Below are 24,673 nucleotides of genomic sequence, written 5' to 3' on the forward strand. Positions count from 1 at the left end.
GCAACGTTGCTGGGAATAGAAACGTTCTTAAATAGAAGAACTGTCGAAAAAGTGCTTTGGTTCAGCAGAAACCCGTGTTGTGATGCTAGGCCAGGTCACGGTCAACCCTGAAGGTGACCTCATATCGCCCCCTGCTGTTCGGGAAAAGAACAGTGCTCAGCATGAAGGTTTCGTACATTTATACCATTTGCGCTCTTTAGCGGGTCATTTCCTGTTCTGAGGCATGATGGAAACGATGAAACCCCCGTGAATCTCATCTCAAAAGTAACGCGCGCAGGTGCGCACACGCACGCTTCTATCAAAGGTATCGAATGACCTCTGCTGTCAGTCAGTGTGAACGCGCCAAATATGTGAAACTGCGCCACCTGCTGGCCGTTTAAAGAACTCGGCCAAAATTATTTAAAAAAAAGATTAATCAAAAAGCATTTGAAAGTATTTAAATACTAATTGCTCCAACTAATTGGTCTTCCATATGCTTTTTATTTGTTGTTTCGTTCATTTATTATTGCTCCATCCACTAACTGTAGCAAGTGTCGCACTGACATCTAGTGGCGAGGTCTCGGTATTACAACACCTATTTGTGGTTGGTGGGGGGAAAAAATCATGCAGATTCAAGTTTGACCAAGCATTCAATAAAGAAGAACAGATACATAGTCACTTCGTTCATATAGTTTTGTATTTTTTGACCAGTGACAAAACAGGATTCATCACTTTCAAAACTAGATAGAACAGGACGAGCCTTTGAAAAATAAAATCTAGAAAAACATCAAGTTTAAGGTAAAGTGTGAAAGAGGTAAATTCTGATAAATAAATTTCATTGTCTTTGTTTCAGTAAAACACTGAGTTGCATTTTCCAGACAGGAAACACATCAGTCAGATGAAAAACAGACAAAAAATAAACAGATTTCCAAATGATATTGTCGCGCCTTGTTTTCAGTATCATAAAAACCCACATTTCTCTTCGTTGTTTACTTAGTTGCGATAACGAAAAGGAGCATGAGATGTGAGGTAAACAAACTGGCCAAGCTGGCAAAGTCCACAGATTCTAAACTGGCCAGTTCCATCTGTGCTGCCTCTGACAAACACGTGCAGCCCTGCAGGAGACTCAAACCCCAGAGGACAAAACAGCGACAGATAACGTTCAGAAGACGTCGAGATCTCCTGCCAGCTACGAGAACAGAACACAAACATCAAAAATAAAAACAACAGAACAAAAAAATGTCTCGAGGAAAAGATACAGGTGCAGCTACGACTGCTGAGGTGACTGACATGATCATCAGGATTTAAATGCTCTGGTGGTATTACAACCACCTGCAGTTGTAATTTTGCGAAAAAATATTTAAATGCATGAAAAAGGGGGGGGGGATTTTAAGGTGACGGGCAGGAGCACCAGTCATACACTTCAAATCCAGTAGAGGGCGCTGTGCTCTGTTCTCTGCAGAAGGTTACAATATCGTAAGCGTGCGTCAGAGCGCAGCGTTTACGTGGGCAGGGGTAACCAGCGTCTGAGGCCAGCCAGGAAGCCTCGTACGTTTGCAATGTAGAAGTCAGCGTTGTGCGTGAAGTCAGTGCAAATGCTGGAGTAGCTCCCCACCAGGGTGCAGTAGAGGGCGGTCCCACCGATGCTAATCACCACGGTAACCAGGCAGAGCAGCAGCAGGATGAGGCAGGAATCGCCACCGACCTCATCTGGAAGCAAAACACGGACGCATGTTGGGGACGGGCTCCCTCTACTGGTGAGAACATGAACTGCGGCTTCAGTACCTGGTTCAGCGCCATCTTCTGGCTCACTGAAGCGAACTTTACGCTTGGAGTTCTGTTTGGACACGTTGATGCTCGGCGGCGGTAAACCATCCAGAGACGCTCGCCGCCTCTTCAGAATGGAGACCAGGCCATCGGGGGAGGAGCTCTGAGACGACATTTCCCAGGTTAGCTCCACTTTCAACATTCATTTTATGTTAATCCAAATGTAAGGTAATGCAGACTGAATCTCTCCAATGTGGCGAAACGACGTACAGACATTTTACAAGTGAATATTTCTAATAGTCACACATGTTGGAGTTGCATGGAGGGGCCAGTAGGGGGCGGTAATTAATGAGAGTTGCCCTTCTGCAGAAAATCTTTTGACCTGATTATAATTTCTGCACAGAGCAGAGAGTAGGAGCGGCTCGGCCATATGTCGATTCCTGGAGTGGAGTCATCTGTCAAGCCACATCCGCCGCCATCATTTACAGGTCAATTATGTGCTGAGGTCAGCAGGTCGCCACAGTGCAGATTATAGCATTTAATCTGAACATAAGCACCTTTGGTTTAGATGTGACAGATTTGAGGCAGCAAAGACGCCGCCGCAGCAGCGTGTGAGCGCGTAAATTACTGCTAAAATGAAGAAAAACTGGAGCTGAAGTGACTCAAACACTTCGGTTAAAAAGAAAAAGCAGCCTTCGGCACCCCCCATCCCAGCAACATCGATGAGAACTTTACGGGTGTTTGAGCTGGGTTCTTATCCCACCCAGACCCACCAATGGGTGAAGGCACAGCTGAAAATGTGGGCGGAGCAACACCAGGAAGCTGGGAACGATCGCAGGTCATTCTGAGGTGGTGAGCTATCACATCGGTACGAACTCACCCCCTCCTTGACGGACAGCTTGGCCAGGTCCTTGTCAGAAGCCTGGGGGACTCCTGTCGGCCACTCCACCTTCACCTCCTCTTCCTCCGGTGTCTCCTGCCCTTCCTTACACATCTGTTCTTCTCCTGCCTCTTCCTCCTCCTCCTCCTCCCCCTCTGCCTCCCCCTCACCTTCAGACGACTGTGACGGTTCTGATTCTGAGCTTTGTTGTTGGTCTCCGCTCTGGTTTACGGCTTCCAGCCTGTCGTCTGAAAACACTGAACCTTGATTACTGATCATTACTGAAGACACCGACCGCTAGCATTAGCACCAAGTAGCATCTGCAAGTTCACCTTCATCATGCTGGAACTGTAGGGGCTCATTCTGGTCCTGAATGTCCTTCAGCGCCGTGTTCATGGTGTTCTGCTCGAGCAAACACAGGCTATTAATAGTAATAAGCAGGGAACAACGTTTATTCCTCTATTTAAAGGAAACGTCGTACCTGCTCCACATTGACGGACGGCCTGTGAAGTTTCAAAGGCAGAAACAGAAAGAAGCAGAATTGTGACTGACAGTTCCGAGAGGAAAACGGCATTTTCTTTTATTTGTATTTAAGTCTTTTGCGGCTGTTAGCTGCAGGCTAAGAAGGTTACATCTGGTATGTAGACCAGAGGAATTTGTCTGCATTTGCAGGAAATCATCATAATCCTGCAGAAACCTTTGCTGCCCCGTCAGAACTATTGATTTCCTCAGACCAGTCCCAGTGTGTCTGCGTCCTCGAAGCGCCTTCAGGCGTCCTGAAGCAACACGGACGCTCAAAGGTTTGAGTCTGAGGAGGAGGACGGTTATTTACATGGACTAAGAGGGGATCTGAGCTACGTTGTTCCTGTGTTTGTATCTGTTCTGAGGTAAAGTTCAACCTCTCGTGGTGGTGAGTTCCAGCTTGTTTCCACCACTGAGACTCGTGGCCCAGAAAATGACCTAGCTTTCAGCTAACTAGCATATTCTACAAGCACACTTACGCAACATGAGCTACATGAACCCAATAATCGGACAATCCTGAGGTTCTAGAACATTAAATATGTTTCTTTTTGACAGGACAGCACATCTATTGTTTAATAGTCCCGTGACATCACTGAGAGCGTAAATAGCCTCGCGCAATGCTCGATCCCGCTTGAGAAGCCACCTCACCATCGTCCAGGTAGAAATTCGCTACAGCCCGGAACCAAAATGCTTAATTTGTACTTTTGTACCATCTAACTTGGGAAACCGGGATGATCCCAGGTGACACCACAGGGAGTAGAACCCATCACATTTCTCACTTCAGAGGTCAACCAGACACGCCCAACCGCAAAGAGGCGTTGCCATAGAAACAGGAACTGCTGGAGGGGTACTGCAAATGACCCATCGGTCCTCAGGAACCCCTCGGGCAGAGCAGGAACCTGTAGCAGCAGAGCTTAAATTCCTGGAATCCTCAACCAAACCAAGCGTAAAACGTGAGCTGGTTGTTGAGCTTGAGCTGAGCGGGTACCTGAGGTGAGTCCTGCAGATCTGGCTGAGCGTCTCCATGTGCTTCTGACTGAAGCCGTCAGACTCAGCAGGAGAACCGCCCTCACACGTCTTCTTCTCTCTCCACTGGCTCTCTGGGAACACAGAGCGCACATGTGCATGAACGTCAACGCGTGCACTCGACATTTATAACGGCGATGCTGCCAAGGTGCAACAGTACCCCAGTTCTCCTGCAGGGCGGCGATGTTGGACAGCAGGCGTTCATGGTAGAGCTTCTCCAGCTGCAGGAACTGGATGGCCCACTGGTCTGGTGGGGTTGGCAGTTAAAGACTCCCACTCAGAACCACGGTAAGAATCTCTCCTCCATGAGTATCAGACCTTCACACTTTCTCCCCGAGGACACAAACACACCCAACATCCTAACTGGGAGGCAGACCCACAGTGGTCGCCAAGGCAACGGCAAAAACACAACTGGAGGAAACCATCCCGCTGGGAGCCCTCAGGGCTTTGAGCCAAAGTATGGACAACACCCAGAGACTGGAAACAACAATACTGGGAGATACTGGGACATTCAGACGTGTAAAGTTCACGCAGCTGTCAGTGTTAGATGGTAAAACATAAAGGACACATTAGTAGGATACAGTCTTCTCTGGCCAGGTAGGTCTCTGCAATCTGAAAGCAAACAAAATGAAGACTAAATTCCACTTTAGCTTTACAGATTCAGCTCCTGCCACCTACTGGTCCCTCTCAGAAACCTCTGCAGCTCATAACATCTGTTGCTACTCGCTAACATCTTCCAGCCTGCCACAGCATGTCAATATCTGCCTCTGGCTAACAGGGTGATACCACAAGAGGGTCCCCCCACATGAGCCTGGTCCTGCTCAGGGTTTCTTCCTGTTAAAACAGTTTTCCCTGCCACTCCCGTTGTTGTCAGCTAGCTTGGGCAGACGTGTGAGAGGGCTGAAGGATATGAAAGGTGTCTAAAAGCTTTGGTTTTTGATTCAAATTCTTTAATTGTTTCAAAGATGCTGGTCATGTGAAAGCTAGCCATGCAGAGACAGTCACATGAACCCTCTCATGCTCAGGATTAGCGTGTCTGTTACCTCCTGCTCAAGGTGCAGCTTTAGCCTTTTTCAAAGATCAGGTGGTTTTCTGTTTCCTGCAGCTACGTGCAGAAATCTACCTGCTAGCATCACAAATCTCTGGAAAAGATCCACCTTTACACACCTGGTGCAGCGAGTGTGGCAGCAAAGTGGAGTCAACGTTGTCTCTGAGGGACTGCAGCGAGGCCAGCAGCTCCGGGCTCGGGGCTCCCGCTCCCTCCCTGGAGATGCTTCCTAGAAACAACACAAACATGACGGAATAAAAAAAACCCTCAATCAGCCCTCGTGGCGTTTGTCAACGTCAACAATCAGGCTAATGCTGTTTCTGTCTGCTAAATGGGTCTAATCCTAATCTCACCAACGAAAGAAACAACAGCAAAGTTAAAGCAAACTAACGATTAGGAGTCACAATATTCCTCCGGCTGAACATCCCATAACAGACATCTTCTGGTCCTTCCCTGCGGATTAGGCACATCTGGAGTTTCCGCTCCAGACTGTTGGAATGGTGGATCAGGGACAGACGGATCTCCGCAGAATATGACACGAATTATGTTTGCGTGCTGAACGACAGCGCAAATCTGAATTTTCGTTTTTGAAAAAGCCAAAAAGAATCCCCTTAAAAATTCTCATTTCACTAAATTTGATCACAGAATTCTGGTGAACTCGTTTTCGGGCCGGAAGGCTTGTTTTTCCCCTCCTCCTTTCAGCATTTCTTTAAACTCCATTTTCCTTTTCAGTCGCGTTTTATGCCGAGGAGCCGCGACGGCTCAGATCATCTGGATGAGTTCATATCTGACCTGCGACGGCGCCGACCGCCTCGTCCTCTCGTGCGCTCCCAGCGTCGGGACCCTTTGGCGGGACGCTGCTCTTGTTCCCCATCGCCTCCGTCACTGCAGCGCTTTTATCCCACAACGTCTCCGGAGGCTCCTCTTCTCGGCGGGGGGCATGAAACACCGGCGGTGGCACACGTTCCTCGCGGCGATCCCTTGGAGAAGGACGACCGATGAAGGCTGGTGCAGAGGGAGGGGTGTCTGCAGGTGGACCTGATCATGTGATTTAAGCCCTCCTGGGTGGGCGACAGAGGGCCGGACGAAGAGGTTTTCCCTTCTGACTTAATTCTCCTGAAACGCCTGAAGAAAAGAGACTTGGATGTAAAAATCTAACGGAACGGCCGACATGTCGCTGACTGAAAGGGGGGTCTTTGTGTCCGAACTATGACACGGGCAGAGCAGAGCGCTCGCCGGGCCTCCGATGGAGAACAGCATAATGAGCAGTGGGGATGTTCCCTGTAGACAGTTGGAACTCTGTTCTAGCTGAAGATTAGCCCACAATGAAGTAGCTCTCATTTGGGATTTATCTAAATCGAGTCGGATTTTCCTCGTTAGCACCACGTTAGATGCTCGGTGAGGCTGTTCCCAGCGCTGCCTGCACAAAATATTAGAACAGCTCAAGACTTTAATGCTCCGCGAGGCAGCACTTTAGCAGAATAACTTACACAGCGATGTTTAAATATTTTAAGTGGTCTGAATTGAGAGTGATCCATCTTGAGATGGAAAGGATGTACTCCATTTACATGCTAATGGTCCAGCCTCAAACCAGTACAGCGACTGGGAAATAGCCAAACCAGGGTTCATCTTTTGCCTTTATGTGCTTTTGTGTATGTTTTTCACCGTTGTCTCTCTCGCTGCAGGGCTAACGTGCTGCTTAATGTACTTCCGCCTCACGGAACTCACATTTTCAGGCTGAGCGGTCTGAGGCATGAAGGCGGCGCGGTTGTGTGTTCGCAGCCCATCGGTCACATGATCATTGTGGCTCCTCCAACACGGACATGTGACATAAATGTTGACCATCTCTGACACAGCCTTTTTTTTCTTACAGTATGAGTCAAAGTGAACTGGAAATTATTCATGTTCTTCTTGAAAACATAGGTCACTTAAATGTTTCCAGTTGAATGTTAGATGTTGCTGTTGTGGAGCGTAGATGCTCGTGCACAACCGACATCATATCATGCAATAGGTGGTAACGCTCCTTATTTATTAAGGGGAAACGCAGGAGTGCTTAGTGGTAGCTATAGATCCGAGTCCCACAAATATTTCATATAATCCATAGTTATACTCTAAATGGACAGCAATTCCAGCTGAATCAGAGCAAAATTATTAAATTATTATTTAACACTTTTCTCAATGTGCCAATTTTATTATTTTACCTTTTCAAAACAGAGAAAAACATGATTATGACGTCCAGATGGAGCTCCATTGGCTGCAGTGGAAGATCAAAGCTTCCCGCTTTCATTTCCTGTCTTAAAAAGAAGTGAAATGAGAGTGCGTGCGTGCGTGCGCGCGTGCCCCCGCGAAGCTGACGCGCAGCGTTAATTAAATGTGCCCCCGCAGATTCTTGAAGGAACGATTGCTTGTTCCTGTATTCGGGGTCCGGATCAGCCGTCCGCAGGCTGCGCGTCCGTGTCAGATTATTGGACGGAACCAGCACGCGGGATGAAGAGCAGGACTCACCTCTGGATGATGACGATCCCAGCACCAGCAGTCACATCCTCGCGGAGCTCGTCCTGTCATCTGTCCGCCTCCGAGACTCCGTCTTGGTTCTTGTTTACCTCCCAATCCGGGCTATTTTTCCTGGCTATGAAGAGCGCGGCGGACAGCGACACCTTCAGGCCGCCCCGCGACACTGCTGCTGCGGCGAATCTGCGGTTACGTAACCGGCTGATGTGGTCACGTGACACGCGTTAAGACGTTAAAGGAAGGATTACCCTAAAATGATTTTTTTTTGTAGAAAAAATAAAACATTTCTGTCACTCATGACAGAATTTATTATTTAGTTTTTTAAAAAAGTTAAAAAATTTTACATCTACTTAAACATTTTCCGTATAATTCTGTGGGGGGAGAAAAGTCCCGTCATGATCACCATCATGATGACCCTCCTCATTGACTACGGATCATGGTCCATTTTCTCTAACTGGCTCAGTGGCTTCAGAACCACGAAGCTCTGAAAATCACTGAGACCGGAATCCATATTTTAAAATTCTGCTGCAGTTTATTGATCATCATCATCATCATCATCATCAATCCTTTGTCATCCTCATGGTTTCACGGCCATTTACAGGAATTGCTTCAGTATGGACAACAACAACCACAATTGAGGATTATTCTTCATAAACTGATCATTTATTAAGTCAGAATTGTAAGAAAAGAGTCAGAATTAGGAATTAGCAGTTCTGAATGGAAACATCATCTTATGTCATAATAATCACTCAAAGTTATGATCATGAATTGTGATCATCTTTTGCTGACGTGTCAGGTCTTCAAGGGCCTCCAGGTTACCTGAGGTATCAACCTGGAAAGTCTTCCAAAAGCCAACTGCAGCAGAGCATCCAGGGATACATGAGCGGGAAGTAAAGGATATTTTGGGAGGTTGTTGCGCTCCCGCCTGCTCCTCAGGTAGGTGAATTTGGCCTCAGAGATTGTGAGGACGATGCTCTAAACCTGAACCACATGACCCTAAAAATGCACAGTGCTGCTCAACTCACTGCTTTAGTTTAAATCTTTCATGCATAACACTTTTAAAAGACAAATGGGAAACAAAAATGATTTCTTTCTGTGTATTTTCTTCTGTTATCAACACCTTGTGCTCCTTCCATCCTTCCTCTTTGTCCTTTGCTGTAGCATTGACCCAGTTTCCCCCTGTGAGGTCATTAAAATTGTATCAAATTTGCGGCGCCTGAAACTGGTGGAGGCGGGGGACGGTCTCCTGGGGCCAGACCGTCCAGCGCTGGGACATTACGTCACCATAGTGCAACAGCACAGCGCATAAGGTTATTTATTTATTTATTCTTCACTTATACAAACAACATCCTGATATTTTTATAATCTAACACAAATCAGTACAAACCTACGCTGCTTTTATTGTTTGCAAAGATAAAAAATAGCTAATATCTATCACTTCTGATTCACTTTTTTGCTTAATAAGGTCGTTTTATTAGCCAGCAAGAGCTAATCCAGGTTAACATGTTGAATTTGACTCAGGTTTTGAACCTGATATTCCCCAAAACAGCTGATTTGATTTGTGAAGGTGGCAGCCATAAAGTTAACTTGGCTTATATTCAGAACGTCCAGACAATTCTTGCTAAAATACCTGCTAGAGCCTACAGACAAACCACTGAGCCATCGCCTGTTAGCCAGCACCGGCTCAATCCTGAATCCGCCGTACATCCTCTCTCTTGCAGATTTTGATCTCAAAGGTCTCTGGGATGTCCCGATCTGCTAAATGGCCTTGGTCATGTGGTGCTACGAGGAGCCTGAAGGCTAATGCTGCTCGTTTGTGGCCGCCATCTTCTTTAAAGTCAATATTTTCAAGTTGCCTCAGATTAACTGAGTTTGCAATTACAGGAAAACATGAAGGAAAATCCAAGCCGTGACGCTTCCATGAGGATTTAGATGAGTTTATCGTTTTCTTTATTCTTTATTTGATTTTGTGGTCCTGGAGGTTCTCTGTGCATTAGCCAGCGTCTGTGGCCATCGAACTCGCAGCATTGGCTTCATATATTAATAATGAGACCTACACAATTAGGCTTTCAGTGGTGTGAGGGAAACTAGGTGTGTGTCATCTCCAATTATTGTCACATTAATATGTTATGTGGTCAAATTACAACCCAAAATGTATGATGCCGATCATTTATTTAAGAAATGAGGCACTGCAGATCTTTGCTCTACGTGAACCTCGTTTCCTTTAATTTACTCAACTTCACTGGTCCGGATTTACATGAAATATTCCATATGGATTTTCCAGATTACATATGATTCAACACTTTACATTGTTAGGATTGTATTTAGGACTTTAGAGCTTTGGAGCCTTACAAAAGTCTGTACACTCAAGTGTGTAATCATGCATGGATTCTAGAAAATGTACAAAAAGTGAAATACATTAAAACAGTTCAGTTACTCAAAAATGTTGGATTATCGTCTGAATGCCGAACGTATTTGTTTCCTTTAACATTTGGGACCATCTCATTCACAAGAAGCCAGTCTTTCCAGGTGATTTACCCGAGTGGCCTCGTCTCCGTGACGATCGGCTGCTGCGAGACAAACTAAGAAGAGAACCGCTCCTGTCGCTGGCGGAGTTGCGGACCGAGGCGCCGCTTCCGGTGGCTTCGCTGTCCCGGACCATGCTGTCGTAGCCGCTGCTCACCATGCTGTTCCTGCCGGAGAAATACAGGGACGTCTTCCCCATGGCCGGGGGTAAATCTCCACTCAGGACACTTGTGGTGTCACTTGCGTGCCCACTCGAGTGATCGGGCATACGTGGCGAGGTCAACCGGCTGTATGGCGAGGGAAGGGCGGCCATTTGGTCCAGTCCTCCTGAAATGGGGCTGCCGGGCCTGTCTTTAAGCAGGTCTGATATCCGGCCATTAACAAACCCCTGGATGGCAGATTTTGTAGATGAGCTCGTTGAGCTTTGACTTGGAGTCCGACTGATGGAGCGAAAAGAATGCGGGGGGGACGAGGAGAGAAAGGAGGAGGTCCGCTCAAAGCTGACAGATTTACTATCTGGGGAAAGACTGTCACTGCGGTTTACGGACTGCTGCACGCTTTTGCGAGTGAGGCTGAGGTTCTTGATGCTGGGGGCAGACAGCCGGCGGACTTTGGGCCCACAGGCCATCTTGAGTTTCCCCACAGCAGAGAGCTTGGGGTGGGCATGCTTAGCAGGCGGAGCTACAGCTTCGTCAAAGGGAAAGAAATGATAGCTCTGGTCAGATCGATTCTTTCTGGGGCTCCTACTTGCCCTTGGTAAAGTACAATCTCCTTCTTTAAGTCCTTTAAACCCCCCCTTAAAAGCCCCCTCAGTACTTTCTTTGGAGCTCCCCTTAGAGCTCATAGAAGTGCTACTACTGTCTCTACCCAGAGTTGGGAAGTCCCTGGGTGTTCTACCCAGGGAATTGCTCCGGGCGACCAGCTGCTCCAGTTTGACGTTGAACAGTCTGTCCTCGGTGGGCGACTTCAGCCTCCCGCTCACCTGGTTCACCCTCAGACTTGAGGTCTCACACAGAGTCTCAACACTCTTTCTGGAAAGCTTGCTGTTAACATGCTGTTTGTACTCTGCTCCGTGTTTCTGACTCGAGGAGACAAGGACGCTGTGGTTGGCTGGTGAGTGCTGCATTCGCTGCCGCCTCTTCAGAGTCACGTCTGGGCTGCATGGGGTGGATGATGTCACCCCCCTCAGCTCTCCGAGGCTGTCTGGCGTGTAACCGCCAAGGTAGAAGTCCTGGTGGTTGGCATTGTGCCAGACTCTCGGTAAACTCCCTGCTTTAATGGAAGCGTAGGAGGTTTCCTGGCAACCAGGTGTAACACCGATTCTCTTGGGGTCATTCCTACCACGCCTGGAACACAGTTCCACCTCCTCTGAGATTCTGGGGGGTTTACTGGGATTAACACGCTCCCTGTCTCTCGGGTGGCTATTGTCTGTGGCTCTTGGCCGCTTACCGCACACTTTTTCTACAGATTTGTCACTGAATCTCAAATCTCCCAACATCACCGAGTCATGACACGTTTGGCTCAACGGTGAATCACACACCTCAGGTGTTTTTGGCATCCTAACCCGTCCCTCAGGAGATTTTCCCTCCTCTTTTCCTTTGAGTTGAATCCCTCTTAGTCCAGATTGGGGCGTGAGTGAACCAAGAGAACTTTCTTTTTCTTCTGGCTCGTTCAACTCAAAGTCCACATCTGTGTTCATCAGCATAGGATTAATAAATGAGGGCAAGTACCTCTTTTCCCTCCTGGGGGGACAGTGGGGCTGTTCTGCCTTTGTTTCTTCAGACTGAGCCTGAATTGCAGAGCTTTTGTCTGTATCGGTGGAACCTGCCGGTACGGTTTCGTCACCAACATTGCTGATTATCCTGATGGGTTGAGTGCTGACTGAGCCCTGAACCTGTTCAAGTGACTGCACACCATCTCTGATACAGATAATGTTCCCTCCTGCCCTCCCTCTCTTCATTCCTCCACTGATGGTCACCTCTTCCACCATAGAGAAGACAAGTTCATCTTGACCTTTTAGGTCCAGGGGCTGCTGTACAGTCACTGTAATAGTGGCCTTCATTTCCTCAAGGACCTCTCTGGGCTTATTCGTTAAAGCCTCCTCGAGGATGATACCAGTAGCAGCAGAGTGTGAGGCAGAGCAGGAGGAGGAGGGAGATATGGGGGAGCTCTTGCCAACTGGTGAGGATCTTTTGTCTGCTTTGTACCAGTCGGCAGCTCCAGGGCTCTCCTTTTTAGCTGGATTCTGATTTGCGAGGGAACTACCCTGAGAATTCACATCTGAGTTCTGAGAGTTTGAGTGAGCACTTTCATGTTTGTGCACCTCTGAGCAGCGAGTCCTGTGAAGCGTTTGATTTAGCAGATCCTCACCAGAACTGTTGGTGCTGCACTCCTCACAGTCGTACAGACCAGAATCCTCTCTTTGAAAACTGTCTCCGGGGAAGGCGCCATTATTTGGCTTTTCAGCAACGGAGGCCTGACTGCAGCCCACCCCCTGACTCAGTGAGGTCTGCTGTGTTTCTGACGATTTCTGTCTGCCTTTTTCCTTCACCGGCTGTGATTCACCTGCTGCATTGTTTCCCAAAGGACCTTGGGAAGAAGACTTTAATGCGTCCATTGTTGTCTCGCTTCCAATACAGCCCAAACGCTCTTGAAGTTCAGCAAACGTGTCACATTTAAGACATTCTCTCCCCTTCGTATCTGTTTTACACGCTTCGATGTTCCCTTGAACATTTTCCTCGTTCTTCCGCTCTCCTTGCAGCTGCGGGATTCTGAGGAGCTCCTGGAGAAGAGCTGTGAACTCCGGGTCATCCATGTCGGCCTTGTTAGGATGCAGAGACGGTATGATGGGGACAAACTCGGGTTGTGCCAGCCTCGAAGTTGTTCTGGACTGGACCAAACCCTCCGAGTCCAGTTGGATGACCGTATCGCAGGACTGGTCACTGCTGGAGCTGCGCAAGCTGAAATGGGGGATATCTACATCAACTTCTTCGGTGGAGTGGAATGCCCGCAGAGACAGAGGCCCTCGCCTATAATCTTTAGTCAAGCTCCTTGCAGAAGGGGAGCATGAAGTGGACTGCTGTTAGGAGAAGATGTGTCACAAGAATAAGCCATTAGTGGTTCGCTCTTTTTCTCAGCCCAAGACGCTACTTTAGGTAGCTTTGTTACCTTTGTTCTTTTTTGTGTTCTACGGATACGAGAAGCCATCTGGATAGTGGAGAGGGTCTCTTGAAGGTGTGACAGGGAATCGGTAACCTCTGCCACTACTGTGGTATGACAGTTTACGCGGCCCAGGGAATCTCGAAGGAGCATACCCAGTTTACTGCCCCTATGGGAAATACAAACAAAGGAAAACAGAGCACAAACATCTGAGTTCTTTGAGTGTCCATTTGAAGGGACTGGCCAACTATTCATCATCATCAGTAGGAACTATGAAGCGGCCTAAGGCAGCTCAACAGCAGGGCCTTAACTTTGTTTCAAAAACCGTGAGGTAGTTTCCTCAGCATCAAGACGTCTTGTGCAACATGTTTATAGTTAATTCTCTCTTCTGTTCCATTCTTACTTGTTGGGGATGGTTCTGTGTCCACTCAGAAGCGAGACGACGGTCGAGCCCAGTTCAGAATATGGAAGCTTGTTTTTGCTCATTCCTCTGATTCCACTACAGACATCGATCATGGTCAGCTTAGTGGGGCCACGCAAGCCTGTGGGTTTCAGACAGAAGGAGTTTAGACGTACTAATTAAATTTTACACCTCCTCATTCAAGAGCTGTGAATTTAGGCATAGCTGGAAAATAATTTATGGGGGAGGGGGGGAGAACGAAGGGACCTGCTGCATCTTGTAATTTAATAATTGATCACAACCTTTGCCGATAGTGCTGCTCTCTGCACGCGGGGGCTGGATGTGGAGGGTGAAGAACATAATGGAGCTGTCAGACAAGTAAGTAATGAAGTCACTGTGCCGACGTGCTGCTATAGCCGAGTCCAGGAGCGACGCCGCTCTCTCGGCGGTCGGCGCCTTCACCCGGTTATGGTTCCGCAGCTGTAAGGATAGAAAAACAGCAGCTCAGTGGTTTGATCAGTGGACAATAAGGTTTTTAGTGGCCTAAACGTTTAGAACAGCTTTAAAGTAACACCTCAAATTAAGTCTTTCATATATTTCCAGTGAGGCGCAGCCAGAAGGTTGTGAGTTATCAGCAGCAAAGATCAAAGCCAACTGGGCAGCAAAGACTCATCTGGATTGTATTTTTCATTAGTCAGAAGGAGCTCAATTATTCATAATAAAAAAATGTTTTTCCTCTACCTGAATCCCATAAACAGGGTCTTCTTGGATTTTAATGTGAGCCTTTGGGCTGTCATGGATGCTGCCTAACGATGGGGCCACTTCTCCCAGCAGATCCCTCAGTGTGTCCTCCTCCCCACAGCACAGCTCCAGTGCAGATACCGACACTGTCAGGTCGGTCCAGGTCTTCTCCCGTCGCCGCTCGATGGCAGCGTAGAGCCAGGAGATGGCGCACGGAATCAGCCCGAGCTTCTGGACGCTTTCGCCACTCCCCACCATGCTGGACCAGGAGCCTGAGGAGAAGCACAGAGCACACAAATACATGCAGGTCAGCTACAAACGAGGCAGATTATTAATTGAATAAAAGGTGCCGGCACAACATCTTGAGCTCCCTCTGGTGGTGGGCTGCATTATAAGTCATAAACCCCACCTCTTGTGCATTTTAGTGAGGAATTATAGCATGTTTAAATATCTTCCGCAGCGTCAACAATGGAAATCTGCAATTTTCAGTGTTCCTCCCCAGCTAGAGTGCTAGCTTACTAGAGTCCTAAATTCACAAAAAAAACAAGTCCAATTTTACAGAAACACACCCACAAACACATATAAATTCTATTACAGTGTGGCCCAGTGCCACACTGTGAGTGCACTTTTGCCCCACATTGGTTTTGGATTATAGGCCTGTTTTACCTTCCCTTAAACTATAATTGAATGAGGATAGGAGAATTGGTTTACTCGAATTAAGGGCCAAGCAGCCTGCCGTTATTCAGAAAGAAGAGTATTCTGTGCAGGAGATTGATATCCCCTGGCTGCAGGCCACATGCCGTTTGCATCGGCCAAGTAATTCAATCAGATTTACGGACAGTGGCATCACATTGAAAAAAGCAGCTCCAAGGAGAGCCCGTCCTTACTCTCCGTGTGTGTGTGTGTGTGTGTGTGTGTGTGTGTGTGTGTGCGTGTGTGCGCGTGTGTGTGTTAGACAAATCTTTTAAACCTTTTTACCGATGTTAAGCGGTCCATCTTTCTAATAGCAACTATTTGTCCCCATTCTTCTGCAGTCCCCTCTAAGAGTAATACAGGCAGGACGGTTCTATATGGACTGAATGTTTCTCATTTTATTTTCCTTCATTATTCTCTTTGCTCTCTTTTAAAAGCTATCAAAAATAAAAATGCACGTCTTTAGCTGTAATCTCCATTATACACATTTATCTCTATAACTGATTCATACTCACATGTACGACCTGACATGTGAAGCATGAATGACTTTAAGTATGAGTGAATGATGGTGGGACCGGGCCAGCAAAATGGGGGGGGGGGGGGGGGGGGTAAAAGCTTCCCACTCTCTTCTGAGGATTTTAACCCATGGCCCCTTCGCAAGGATCAATTACTCACCTACATCAGTGCATCCCAAACCCAGAACACATCCATCGTTGCCGCTGAGCACGCAGCGGATGACATCACCCAAGACGCCTGCACACACCTCGGCCTGGTCGGTGAGAACAAAGGACAGCGAGCGTCTCATGATTCACCAGGAGCATGGCTGGTGAAACCAGAGTAGATGAGGGACGCGTACCGATCCCTCCCGGGCTCAGATACGGTACGCTCGGGGGGGGGAAAGTAATACAGGGACTCGATGTCCGACCAGTTTTCAGGTCACAGAGGAGCAGACAAAACCAGGCTAATGACAGAGGAGGAGTTAGTCATTGAAATAGTGCACATTGCAGCCTCACCACAGCTACATGTGTGGCCATTGCCTGAGATTAGCCTGCTAATAAATAAACAAATGAGCAATAACAGCATTAAAAAAAACCTCTGTATGAACCAAACCTGGCTTGTTTCTGGAGGATAGGCGCAGTCCAGACTGAAGCTCTTGTGAAGAATTTTGCCATCTCTGCCAAGTGTCATCGTAGCACGTTGGTGGTTTCTGCCAAATGTTTCCATTATGCTAACTCGCTTCTTGGATGAGTCGATCCTGAGAACCGGTGGCTGGCCTTGGCTATCTGACGACGCAGGGCTAACCCGCAGCACGACTTTTACCTGTTACGATGAAAGAGTTCTTTTAGATGCAGTTAACAGCTGAATCATAAATATCTTTTCAGCGGACAGGAATATAAATCAGAATAACTGTGGGAAATGTTTTTTCCCTGTGAGCTGAGAATAAAACGATGCATTTCTGTAGACCTGAGCCGAGTTAGCACATTCGCTACAAGCTAAATGATGTGTTTGTTGGTTTATGGGGCTTTATGGAGTGTTTAGGAAAATAAATTATTTTGCAAACTAAAAGAACTTGGATTTGCAGGTTGGGATGTGGCCTCCCGCCGAAGCACTTTGTTGCTATCATTGTTTCCAGCCGATGACTTTGTGCCCATTTGCTCATGTGGATTTTCCCCCTCTCGCTTCATGGCCATTAACCAATTTGTGGAAGTAAAAAAAAAAACTTAAATTGAGATAAAAACACAGTGTTTTGGGGCTTTGCGAGACAGCCAGATGATTGAGTTACAAGTGAAATCAGACGTTCACTTGTGGCTGCGTAGGGATGCAGGCCGCCTGCTACATTTCCTCATGTCATGACATTAATTGCTTAATGCAGTTCTGTATGGGAAGCCTTTGGTTTAAGAAGGTTTAAGGTCTAAAATCAAATTATCTGCTGACACTGACAGCATTTAACAAGGCTCATACGTCTCCGTCTGAGCCAGGACGAGGCCGCGCTTGCCCTACAGTGTGCTCCATTATTGCTTATAAGCCAGTTATAACATCATCCTTAATCAGGATTCAGGTTTTCCAGACTGTAGGTAGTCACGTCATGAAAAACTGAATATGGTTTCATTGAAATTGTCCAGGACTGTTCAACAACGCAATGACATCATCGACAGCTTGAAAACCTGAGATCTATATTCTGTCTGCCGTGTTTTTTTCCGCTCCGGCCTCATAATTTTTCTACCTTATGCAAGAAAAGGTTTCCCTAATGCTATCGAACACGTGTCCAACTCTATTCATGAGGGTTGAATTATTCAAAAGAGACTTTCACGCAAAAGAGGAAACCCTTTCTTTCAGATATAATCTGGCATGCACGGGTGCTGGGATCTGAGTGCTCACTGGCGCAGGCGTGGCCGACAGCGGGGTCCATCCGAGCCCCCTCTCTGAAACTCTAGCCCGAGCCCAAGAGTGCATCTATCTGCAACAGGGGGGGAAAGGATGGCAGCCATATTGATCTTCCCGGTTTCTCCCAGAGGAGGTGAACGCAGACAAGGGGAGGAACAAGATGGAGGCATTAGCTCCGCATTACATCATATCACCCAGAAGAAGGGATATAGGATCTCCTCCAAATTGACTGTGATCTCTTTAAACTGCAGCTAGAGTGGTCAAAAAAACACTTCCGAGGTTCTTGTTCGTGGCCGGGGATGAAGGTATGGACCTGTAAATGAATTTGGGCAGTATGGCAGACTGAGACTTTCAAACAGACTTTGAAGTGGAGCCTGGAATAAAACTAAAGTTTTAAGGTTTAATGAGACGTTGATGTGGCAAATGATCATTTAGTCATTGAGCATTATCGTTCAATTAGACCACTAGAGGGCAATAAAGATGCTTCACGCTGTGGATCTAAATTTTCCCCCTTTTATTTCACAGCAGTACTAGTGGTTGCAAAATGTTGGTAAAATTCTAAAAGATATGCACGAATCTACAGGAATCTGACACCCGGTACCTTGCCAACATTTGGCGAGTCTTTGGTTCTAGTGGCAGCTTGCAGCAGGCAGGAGGGCACGGGTGGTGGGCTTTTCTGGATCAGCTCCCTGAAGCAGGTGGAGAGATGAGCAGAAGCTGAATCGGAAGCTTGGCCTTTTTTCCTCAGTGTCAGGTTGAGCTTCTCAGCAGCCCTACGGGGAAGAAAGGTGGTCGAATCAACCCCACAAAACCAGTTTTCTGATGCAGAGAGTTGCTGTGTTAGCCTGGATGTAGTTACTTGGCTAGAAGGGACATAGCAGCGGTGTTAGCGATGTTCACCACCCTGGATATAGGAGGTATCTTCGAGCTAGTCTGCACAATCCCAGCATCACGGCTGCCCAGCACGGCAGCATCTGCAGCCTGCCAGGAAAGAAAGCTCATTATAAAAATCCAAATCTATAATTGTGCTCCTGCACCCACTCCAAAAGGGGCTATTATCACGGGACTTACACTGGGGAACAGCAAACATGGGGTGCATCTGGCTAAGTAGGGCATCAAGGCCGGGAACACGGCGGGTTAAACAGAAACCATCAGATTACAGCTCTGGCTGCTGCGCGTGAGGTGAACAATAGTTTGTGACGGCTGCTCCAGTTGGAAACATGACTCACGAGCTAACAGGGCGCAGAAAAACATGCGCTTTCCGTCTGTGACATGCAGAGTCCAGCAAATATATAGAGCAGTGCCAACGGTGTCTTCTTTAAAAAAAAAAAAAAGAAAAATAGCACTAAAAACTCGCTGTCCAGTGAGTCATGTTACAATTATTTTCTTTTAAATTTGTTTGCTTTAATATCAGAAGTGCCAGTAAAAACGAACGTATTTATGTTACGTCCCAACATTTGGCAAGGTTCTGCTCCGCTAATGCAGTTTGACTGTGTTGCAGAACCTCACTGGAGCCCTTCGAGTGGACGCATTTATAATCGAGCTCTTAATGCTTTCTCATCAAGGTCTCGGCCATTTTAGGCCAGGATAACGACGTTAGCTACGAGTTTTTTTCTTTTAATAATGTCTGACCATCAACTGCCAATTAGTGCCATAAGAGAACCACGTGAGCTGATGGAAACGACAGGGAGGGGACTAGTAACCGGGGTTTAGTATGGATAATGTATAGGGCTGATGCTCCTCCTCTTGTCCTCTTCTTGACTCATATCTGCCGTCATGACCTTTTTTCGTCTTCTGAGATTTCTTCCTAGCCTCTTGTTTAGTCTCTTCAAATCACCATTTTTCCTCCATCTCTTGCGTCCTTTCTAACGCCACGGACACTCGATTTGCCTCTTGGCGTCTTCTGCTTTTCGTGCACTTTCCATTTGCCCTTCTTTTGTGTCCTCAGTCTGTATTGATCTGTGCTGGTCCAGCATAGATAATCCCTCATACAGTCTCTACAAAGATCGGTCCCATCTGAGTAGACGTTTCATTATTGTTCAATCAAATTACATGAGTCACTTAACAAAAACAGGTTAATTACTACACCGCTCTGTAGACACACCCCTTTTAGTGACTGCCACAGTGTGTTCTTTGTCTATCCCGGTGTGCTGATAATGTTCTAGTGCAAGAAATTACCATGAAACAATGGATCTTTCAATTCTGACACATTTAGGAAAACAACGGACAATTAATTTCAGCTGGCAACTGTTGATCGGCCTGCTGTCGCTAGCAGATTTGTATCATGTAGCTAATTAAACTCACGCTAGCATGACTTGGATGACAATGCGTTTTTGGGCTGAGTCGTTTTCAAACAGTAATGTTACTGTAATTATCGAAATCATTCACATAATTGCAATATTGTTTTGAGAGCGACGTGGAAAAACTAAATGTTTAGACAGGTGGTGAGTGGTCTACCTTTCTCTCAGAAAGTCCTTTAACCGTCCTTTAACTGATTAACTAATAAATGATTTTCCTAGAATTATTTATCTTGTATATATTTTTCTTGTATATATTTATCTTGTATAATATATTTAACTTGCACTGGTTTCCATCTGAATTGTCCTAAATCTCGTTCCGATTTTCTCGGGACCCTTGGTGAGACGTGCGCGTGTGCGGCGGCTTCCATCACAGTAATGCATATTTCACCACCTGCCCTGTTAAATATGACCCCCCCTCATATCGATCACATGTGCTTTTTGACTGTCTGCCTTTAAGAGGAGGGTAAATCATGACCCAATTCCATTCCATTAGCACAAGTACATTTAAACAGCGCGTGCAGCCCTGGGATACAAATAGGTTCCGATTAGGGACCATGAATCATTGCTTCTCTGACACACACCCGTAAAGATGTACTTTACTGATAAAGCACATTGGTGGGGGGGGGGAGTACTTGGGGATATGTTATGTGTGATTTAGATGGGAAAGGCTTTTAGGGGTACCTGATGGTGATGGTAGACAGCAACACCATCGCTGCCACATTTAGAGGCAACCAGCTGCTGTTGCTCCTCAACCCAGCGATCCATGTTGTAATTGGGCAGCTTGGGCCCCCTCCGTCTCAGGGTTTGAGGCGTCCTCTGGGGTGTCCTCGGGCTGTGCGGACTCTGGGTCCCACTACGGGGTTGATGTGCCGCTGCCACGGCATCCCTCGGAGGCCTGTCTCCATACTTGGTGCAGTTTTGTCCCAGCAGAGTGGCCGTACTAAAGCCAGTCTCTGGATAAGGGTTAGCCAACGAGTGAGCCCTGCCGAGGGCCAAGTGGATCGCCTCCTGTTTGAGCAGCCCCAGGTTGACGTTGCAGGCTCCACATCGTCCCTGGTCCCGCTCTCTGTCCCTGGACTCGCCGGTGGACCAGCCGTGGACGCGAAGGTTGTCGTGAAGGAACCCAGGCAGGCTGCTGGAATCCTGCAAAATTCCCACCGACTGTCAAACATGAAGATCAAATCAAGGCAGCCGATAGGACAGCTCATAATTCTGCGTTGCTTAATTGAGTTTAAATCGTTGAATTTGCAGCTTTTCCACCCGCCTGTTTCCACTGGGGCTGCTTCCATTCTGATTAACGAAGCACATCTGCTGTTTGATTCCTAGCCTGAGACTTGCATGAACGATCACTAAGTGTATGGAATCGGAGTCATGGGAAGGTGCTGGAAGGCGGTCTTAGCACTTAGTGAAGTAATCATACGGTCAGTATTGATTGATTCTGTCCCCGACATCTTTAAAAGTGCAGTAAGCAAAAAAACTAAAATCTGCTGCTTTAAAATCCACTTAAACATCGTAAATCTTTGTTCTTTATAACCAGCAGAAACCTCTGCAGGGTCTCACCATTTCCTGCAGGGCTGGTCACTCTTTAGGTGGCATAATTACTATTAGCAAGTGAAATAAACAGCAGCTTCCAGGCGTTTCCTGATTATCACGCTGCGTCTGATCGTATCATCTGGCTGATTCGTGTCTGTCAATTTCCGCTGACGCAAATGTTCTTGCTGAGGCCTCAAGGAGGCAAATCGAGCTACAGTCCAACAGAGCTTGGGTCCATCCACTCATCCTGGACGCGGCCGTGACCTAAATTCTCCCACAGGAGCAGGAGCGTTTGATGCTTATGTGTACGTGGGATAATTAAAACAGCGCGTCTTTGGCGGAAGCTGCAGTGTCCCGGTGTGGGGTTGAGTGTTCTGCACACGCCAGCACCAAGCTCCACTGCTATACTGTCATTAAATCTCGCTCGGATCAATAAAACCTGCCGTCCTATCGCGTTTCTTCTGCGCCATGTCTCTGGCCACAACATATGAGCATCTGCTCCTAACTGCCTGCGGTTTCTCCAAAAACAACAACAACAAAAAAAACATGCTTAGCTGGGCTCCATTCCACTTAGGAGGGGGCAAATAAAAATAGTCCTGCCTCCACGGAGATGACACGTGAAAGTCGGAGATGAAATATTCATGCCCATTTGAAACCACTCGTGCGAGAACGGCACGGGGTTTTCTCCGTCTCCGTGCGTTTTGATGGATGTCGGTGGTGACAAATGTACAGATGGAGGGGCCGCACTGTAAAGCCTGTGGGCCCACATTAATATTAAGATGTTTACACATGCCGGGACTTGAGAAACGTCTTAAAAGACTCTGTACACTTGGGATTTTCTTTTTTTGTTTTACTCACGCTCGCCTGTGTGACCAACAAACCAAACCTAGACCCTTTTCATTTACAATGAAAGCAAAGATTTAAGAAGCGAGAATGATCCATTGGTTGTTTCTGTGCTACTTGGCTAAGATTCGAGTCCTGCAGTCATCTGCAGGCTGGATCGGCTACCTAAGATGCATGACATCATACCAGCGTGGCAACGATCGCCCATTAAATCTGGATCTCTTTCTTTTTCCAGAAGACGCCATTTTCAAGGCCCTAACTCTTGCTCATGCTTGTCTGGCTACATCTCAAGGTGAACAATTGCATGAGCTCATCTTTGAATGCGCATGGCGTCAAAATAAAAGCATGATTTGGATACTTGATTGTACCTTTACTAGGTTTGAGTCCCAGTTTTTTCCCCAGTAATCTGTACACGGTCCAGTCCAGGGCAGCATGACATGGCCCAGCAGGACTGGTGTAGCTCGACTCTTTAACGCTGAACCTTTGGCTGGTTTCAGGGCATAAGGGCCCAAAAAGGAGGCGCAAACAAATTATTTTGGAATTAATTATTAAAATTTTGAGGTAAAACCTTGCTGTTCCATTGCATATTAGGCTAGTCAACACCTAAACTTATTTTAAATTGAATTTTACATCATTTATGGATTTGTAGTATCCTGGTTGCTTCTCCAACCTGAGATTCAATATCAGAAAACACATTAGGAAGATATCAAAGAAAGAAGAAAATATTGATAGAGCTGTTTACTAGTTGATGCCTGAGCTTCAGTTTCTGCTACATCATTACATCATTATGTCTTATTTTTCTGTGGTCAGCAATGATATTTTTCCCATGTACATTTCCTGTTGCAATAAACCCACCAGAACACACACTTTTGAGAGGAAGAGGAATTTGTTTAAGCCCGTGTGACTTCCAACATTAATATTCTCCCCCGTGTTAATGGTGCTCCAACTGGGCTCACTGGTCCTCGCTGCGGTCCGCTGAAAGCTCACTGACCTTGCAGGAGAAGTGGTGGTGCACAGCCAAGCTCAGCGCTTGTTTCTTCAGAGCAACAAGGGTTGCGGAGCACTTCTCACAGCACCCAACTTTCCTGTCGGGTCTCCCCAGGCTCGGACTGACCGACATGCTGCTCCTGCATGCGGGGGCCACGGCGCTCCTGATGCGCTCCCCGAGACTTCCAGGCAGGGACTTGTATGACGGGACGGCGTCCGCCCTCTGGCACATATTCCGGTGCGGGTCGCCTGTGGAGCCACCCTCCGGAGCGAGGCGCGCCGAGGAGTAGAGGAGTTTCCTGTCCGTCTCACGGTGTTGCTGCACTTCCGAGCTCTGAGAAACACACCATGAATAGGGTGTATGTTCGCGGCAGCAACGGGAAATTAGATGCCAACCGACGTGGACAACTGTAACCACACCCAAATGTTTTAGCGCCCCAATGAGATAAGGTGGAAATCTGCACAAACTCGGCGTCTTTCAAGTGCGAACAGATTCTTTTCATAATGAACCATCCCGACTTACCCAGTCCGTTACTCTGGCTGGAAATCTGTCTCCTCTTCCAGTCAGAGATGACATGACAACTTGTTAATATTTAAAAAGATATCCGAACAAAGGCGCGCTGCACTTTTATTTGCTTTGGCCGGGTCTCCATGGATGCGATGCCAAAATATCTCAGTTACGACAGGACTGAGTTAAAAAATGAAAAAGAACGAGGCTGGAGAGGTGTGCTGTCGCGGAGCTTTGGGGTGATGAGCCTGGAGACGGAGCGGCTGTGCGCACTGAGCGCTTCATGCTTTACTTGGTTATTTATGATGGGCGCCTCCTCGGGGAGGCAGCGAGGAGCAGGACGGGCTGTTGGACATTTGTTAATGGAATTAACTTAATGTGGCCTCTCAAAATTCTGATCATGTTCTCCCGTACACGTAAAATACTCTGCAGTTTCCTAATATGAGCAAAGACAAACGCAGATAAGATAGTTCAACCGTGTCTTTCCTTCTTTTTTAAATTTAAAACAGCCCCTCAAATCTCTATATTCATTTTGATTTTTTTAAATTTAGTTTTTATTGACTTCATTTAATTTTAATTCATTAGAAGTGATCATTTAGAGCCTCACAGGCCAATAATCAGCATTGAATTTTGATTGATATTGAATATTTGGGGCTTTTATCAGAAGTGATGAATTTATAACCAATTTATTTTTAACAGTGCCACACATTTCCTAAAATAAAATGGTTTTGCTTTTCTGTGAGGAAAAATAGTCATAAAATTACGAAGGCATTTTAATGGATTTTTTGGAAAATGATAATGGGCCAAGAGCTAATTAAATTTTGATGATCTGGATTGTGGAGGGACTTTGACCTTATGGATTTTG

General features: G+C 46.9%; 2 protein-coding genes across 4 annotated transcripts; both read right to left on the bottom strand.

The window, feature by feature from the left end:
* Positions 1 to 654: 654 nt before the first annotated feature.
* On the bottom strand, positions 655 to 7,882 carry cnstb (consortin, connexin sorting protein b). Of its 3 annotated transcripts, XM_029849257.1 has the most exons (12): positions 7,728 to 7,820; positions 7,424 to 7,516; positions 6,015 to 6,347; positions 5,342 to 5,451; positions 4,756 to 4,786; positions 4,335 to 4,421; positions 4,137 to 4,248; positions 3,108 to 3,129; positions 2,959 to 3,028; positions 2,627 to 2,883; positions 1,765 to 1,909; positions 655 to 1,689 (listed from the first exon to the last, which is right to left on the bottom strand). In XM_029849257.1, the coding sequence occupies exons 3-12, from the start codon at positions 6,094 to 6,096 to the stop codon at positions 1,481 to 1,483; spliced, it is 1,125 nt and encodes a 374-aa protein (XP_029705117.1). In that variant the 5' UTR covers positions 6,097 to 6,347; positions 7,424 to 7,516; positions 7,728 to 7,820; the 3' UTR covers positions 655 to 1,480. The 3 variants fall into 3 exon arrangements, with proteins under 3 accessions (XP_029705117.1, XP_011610169.2, XP_011610167.2); XM_011611867.2 differs by lacking the exon at positions 7,424 to 7,516 and having other exon boundaries at positions 2,627 to 2,874; positions 7,728 to 7,882; XM_011611865.2 differs by lacking the exon at positions 7,424 to 7,516 and having other exon boundaries at positions 7,728 to 7,882.
* A 2,059-nt stretch (positions 7,883 to 9,941) lies between these two features.
* Positions 9,942 to 24,081, bottom strand: kif26bb (kinesin family member 26Bb). Its single transcript, XM_029849238.1, has 12 exons — positions 23,824 to 24,081; positions 23,305 to 23,634; positions 20,619 to 21,080; positions 18,497 to 18,618; positions 18,239 to 18,410; positions 16,363 to 16,572; positions 15,928 to 16,021; positions 14,560 to 14,831; positions 14,121 to 14,298; positions 13,822 to 13,960; positions 13,428 to 13,587; positions 9,942 to 13,338 (listed from the first exon to the last, which is right to left on the bottom strand). The coding sequence occupies exons 1-12, from the start codon at positions 23,875 to 23,877 to the stop codon at positions 10,240 to 10,242; spliced, it is 5,292 nt and encodes a 1,763-aa protein (XP_029705098.1). The 5' UTR covers positions 23,878 to 24,081; the 3' UTR covers positions 9,942 to 10,239.
* Positions 24,082 to 24,673: the final 592 nt, after the last annotated feature.

Source organism: Takifugu rubripes, chromosome 16 (genome assembly GCF_901000725.2).
Source record: "Takifugu rubripes chromosome 16, fTakRub1.2, whole genome shotgun sequence".
NCBI classification, from domain to species: Eukaryota; Metazoa; Chordata; class Actinopteri; order Tetraodontiformes; family Tetraodontidae; genus Takifugu; species Takifugu rubripes.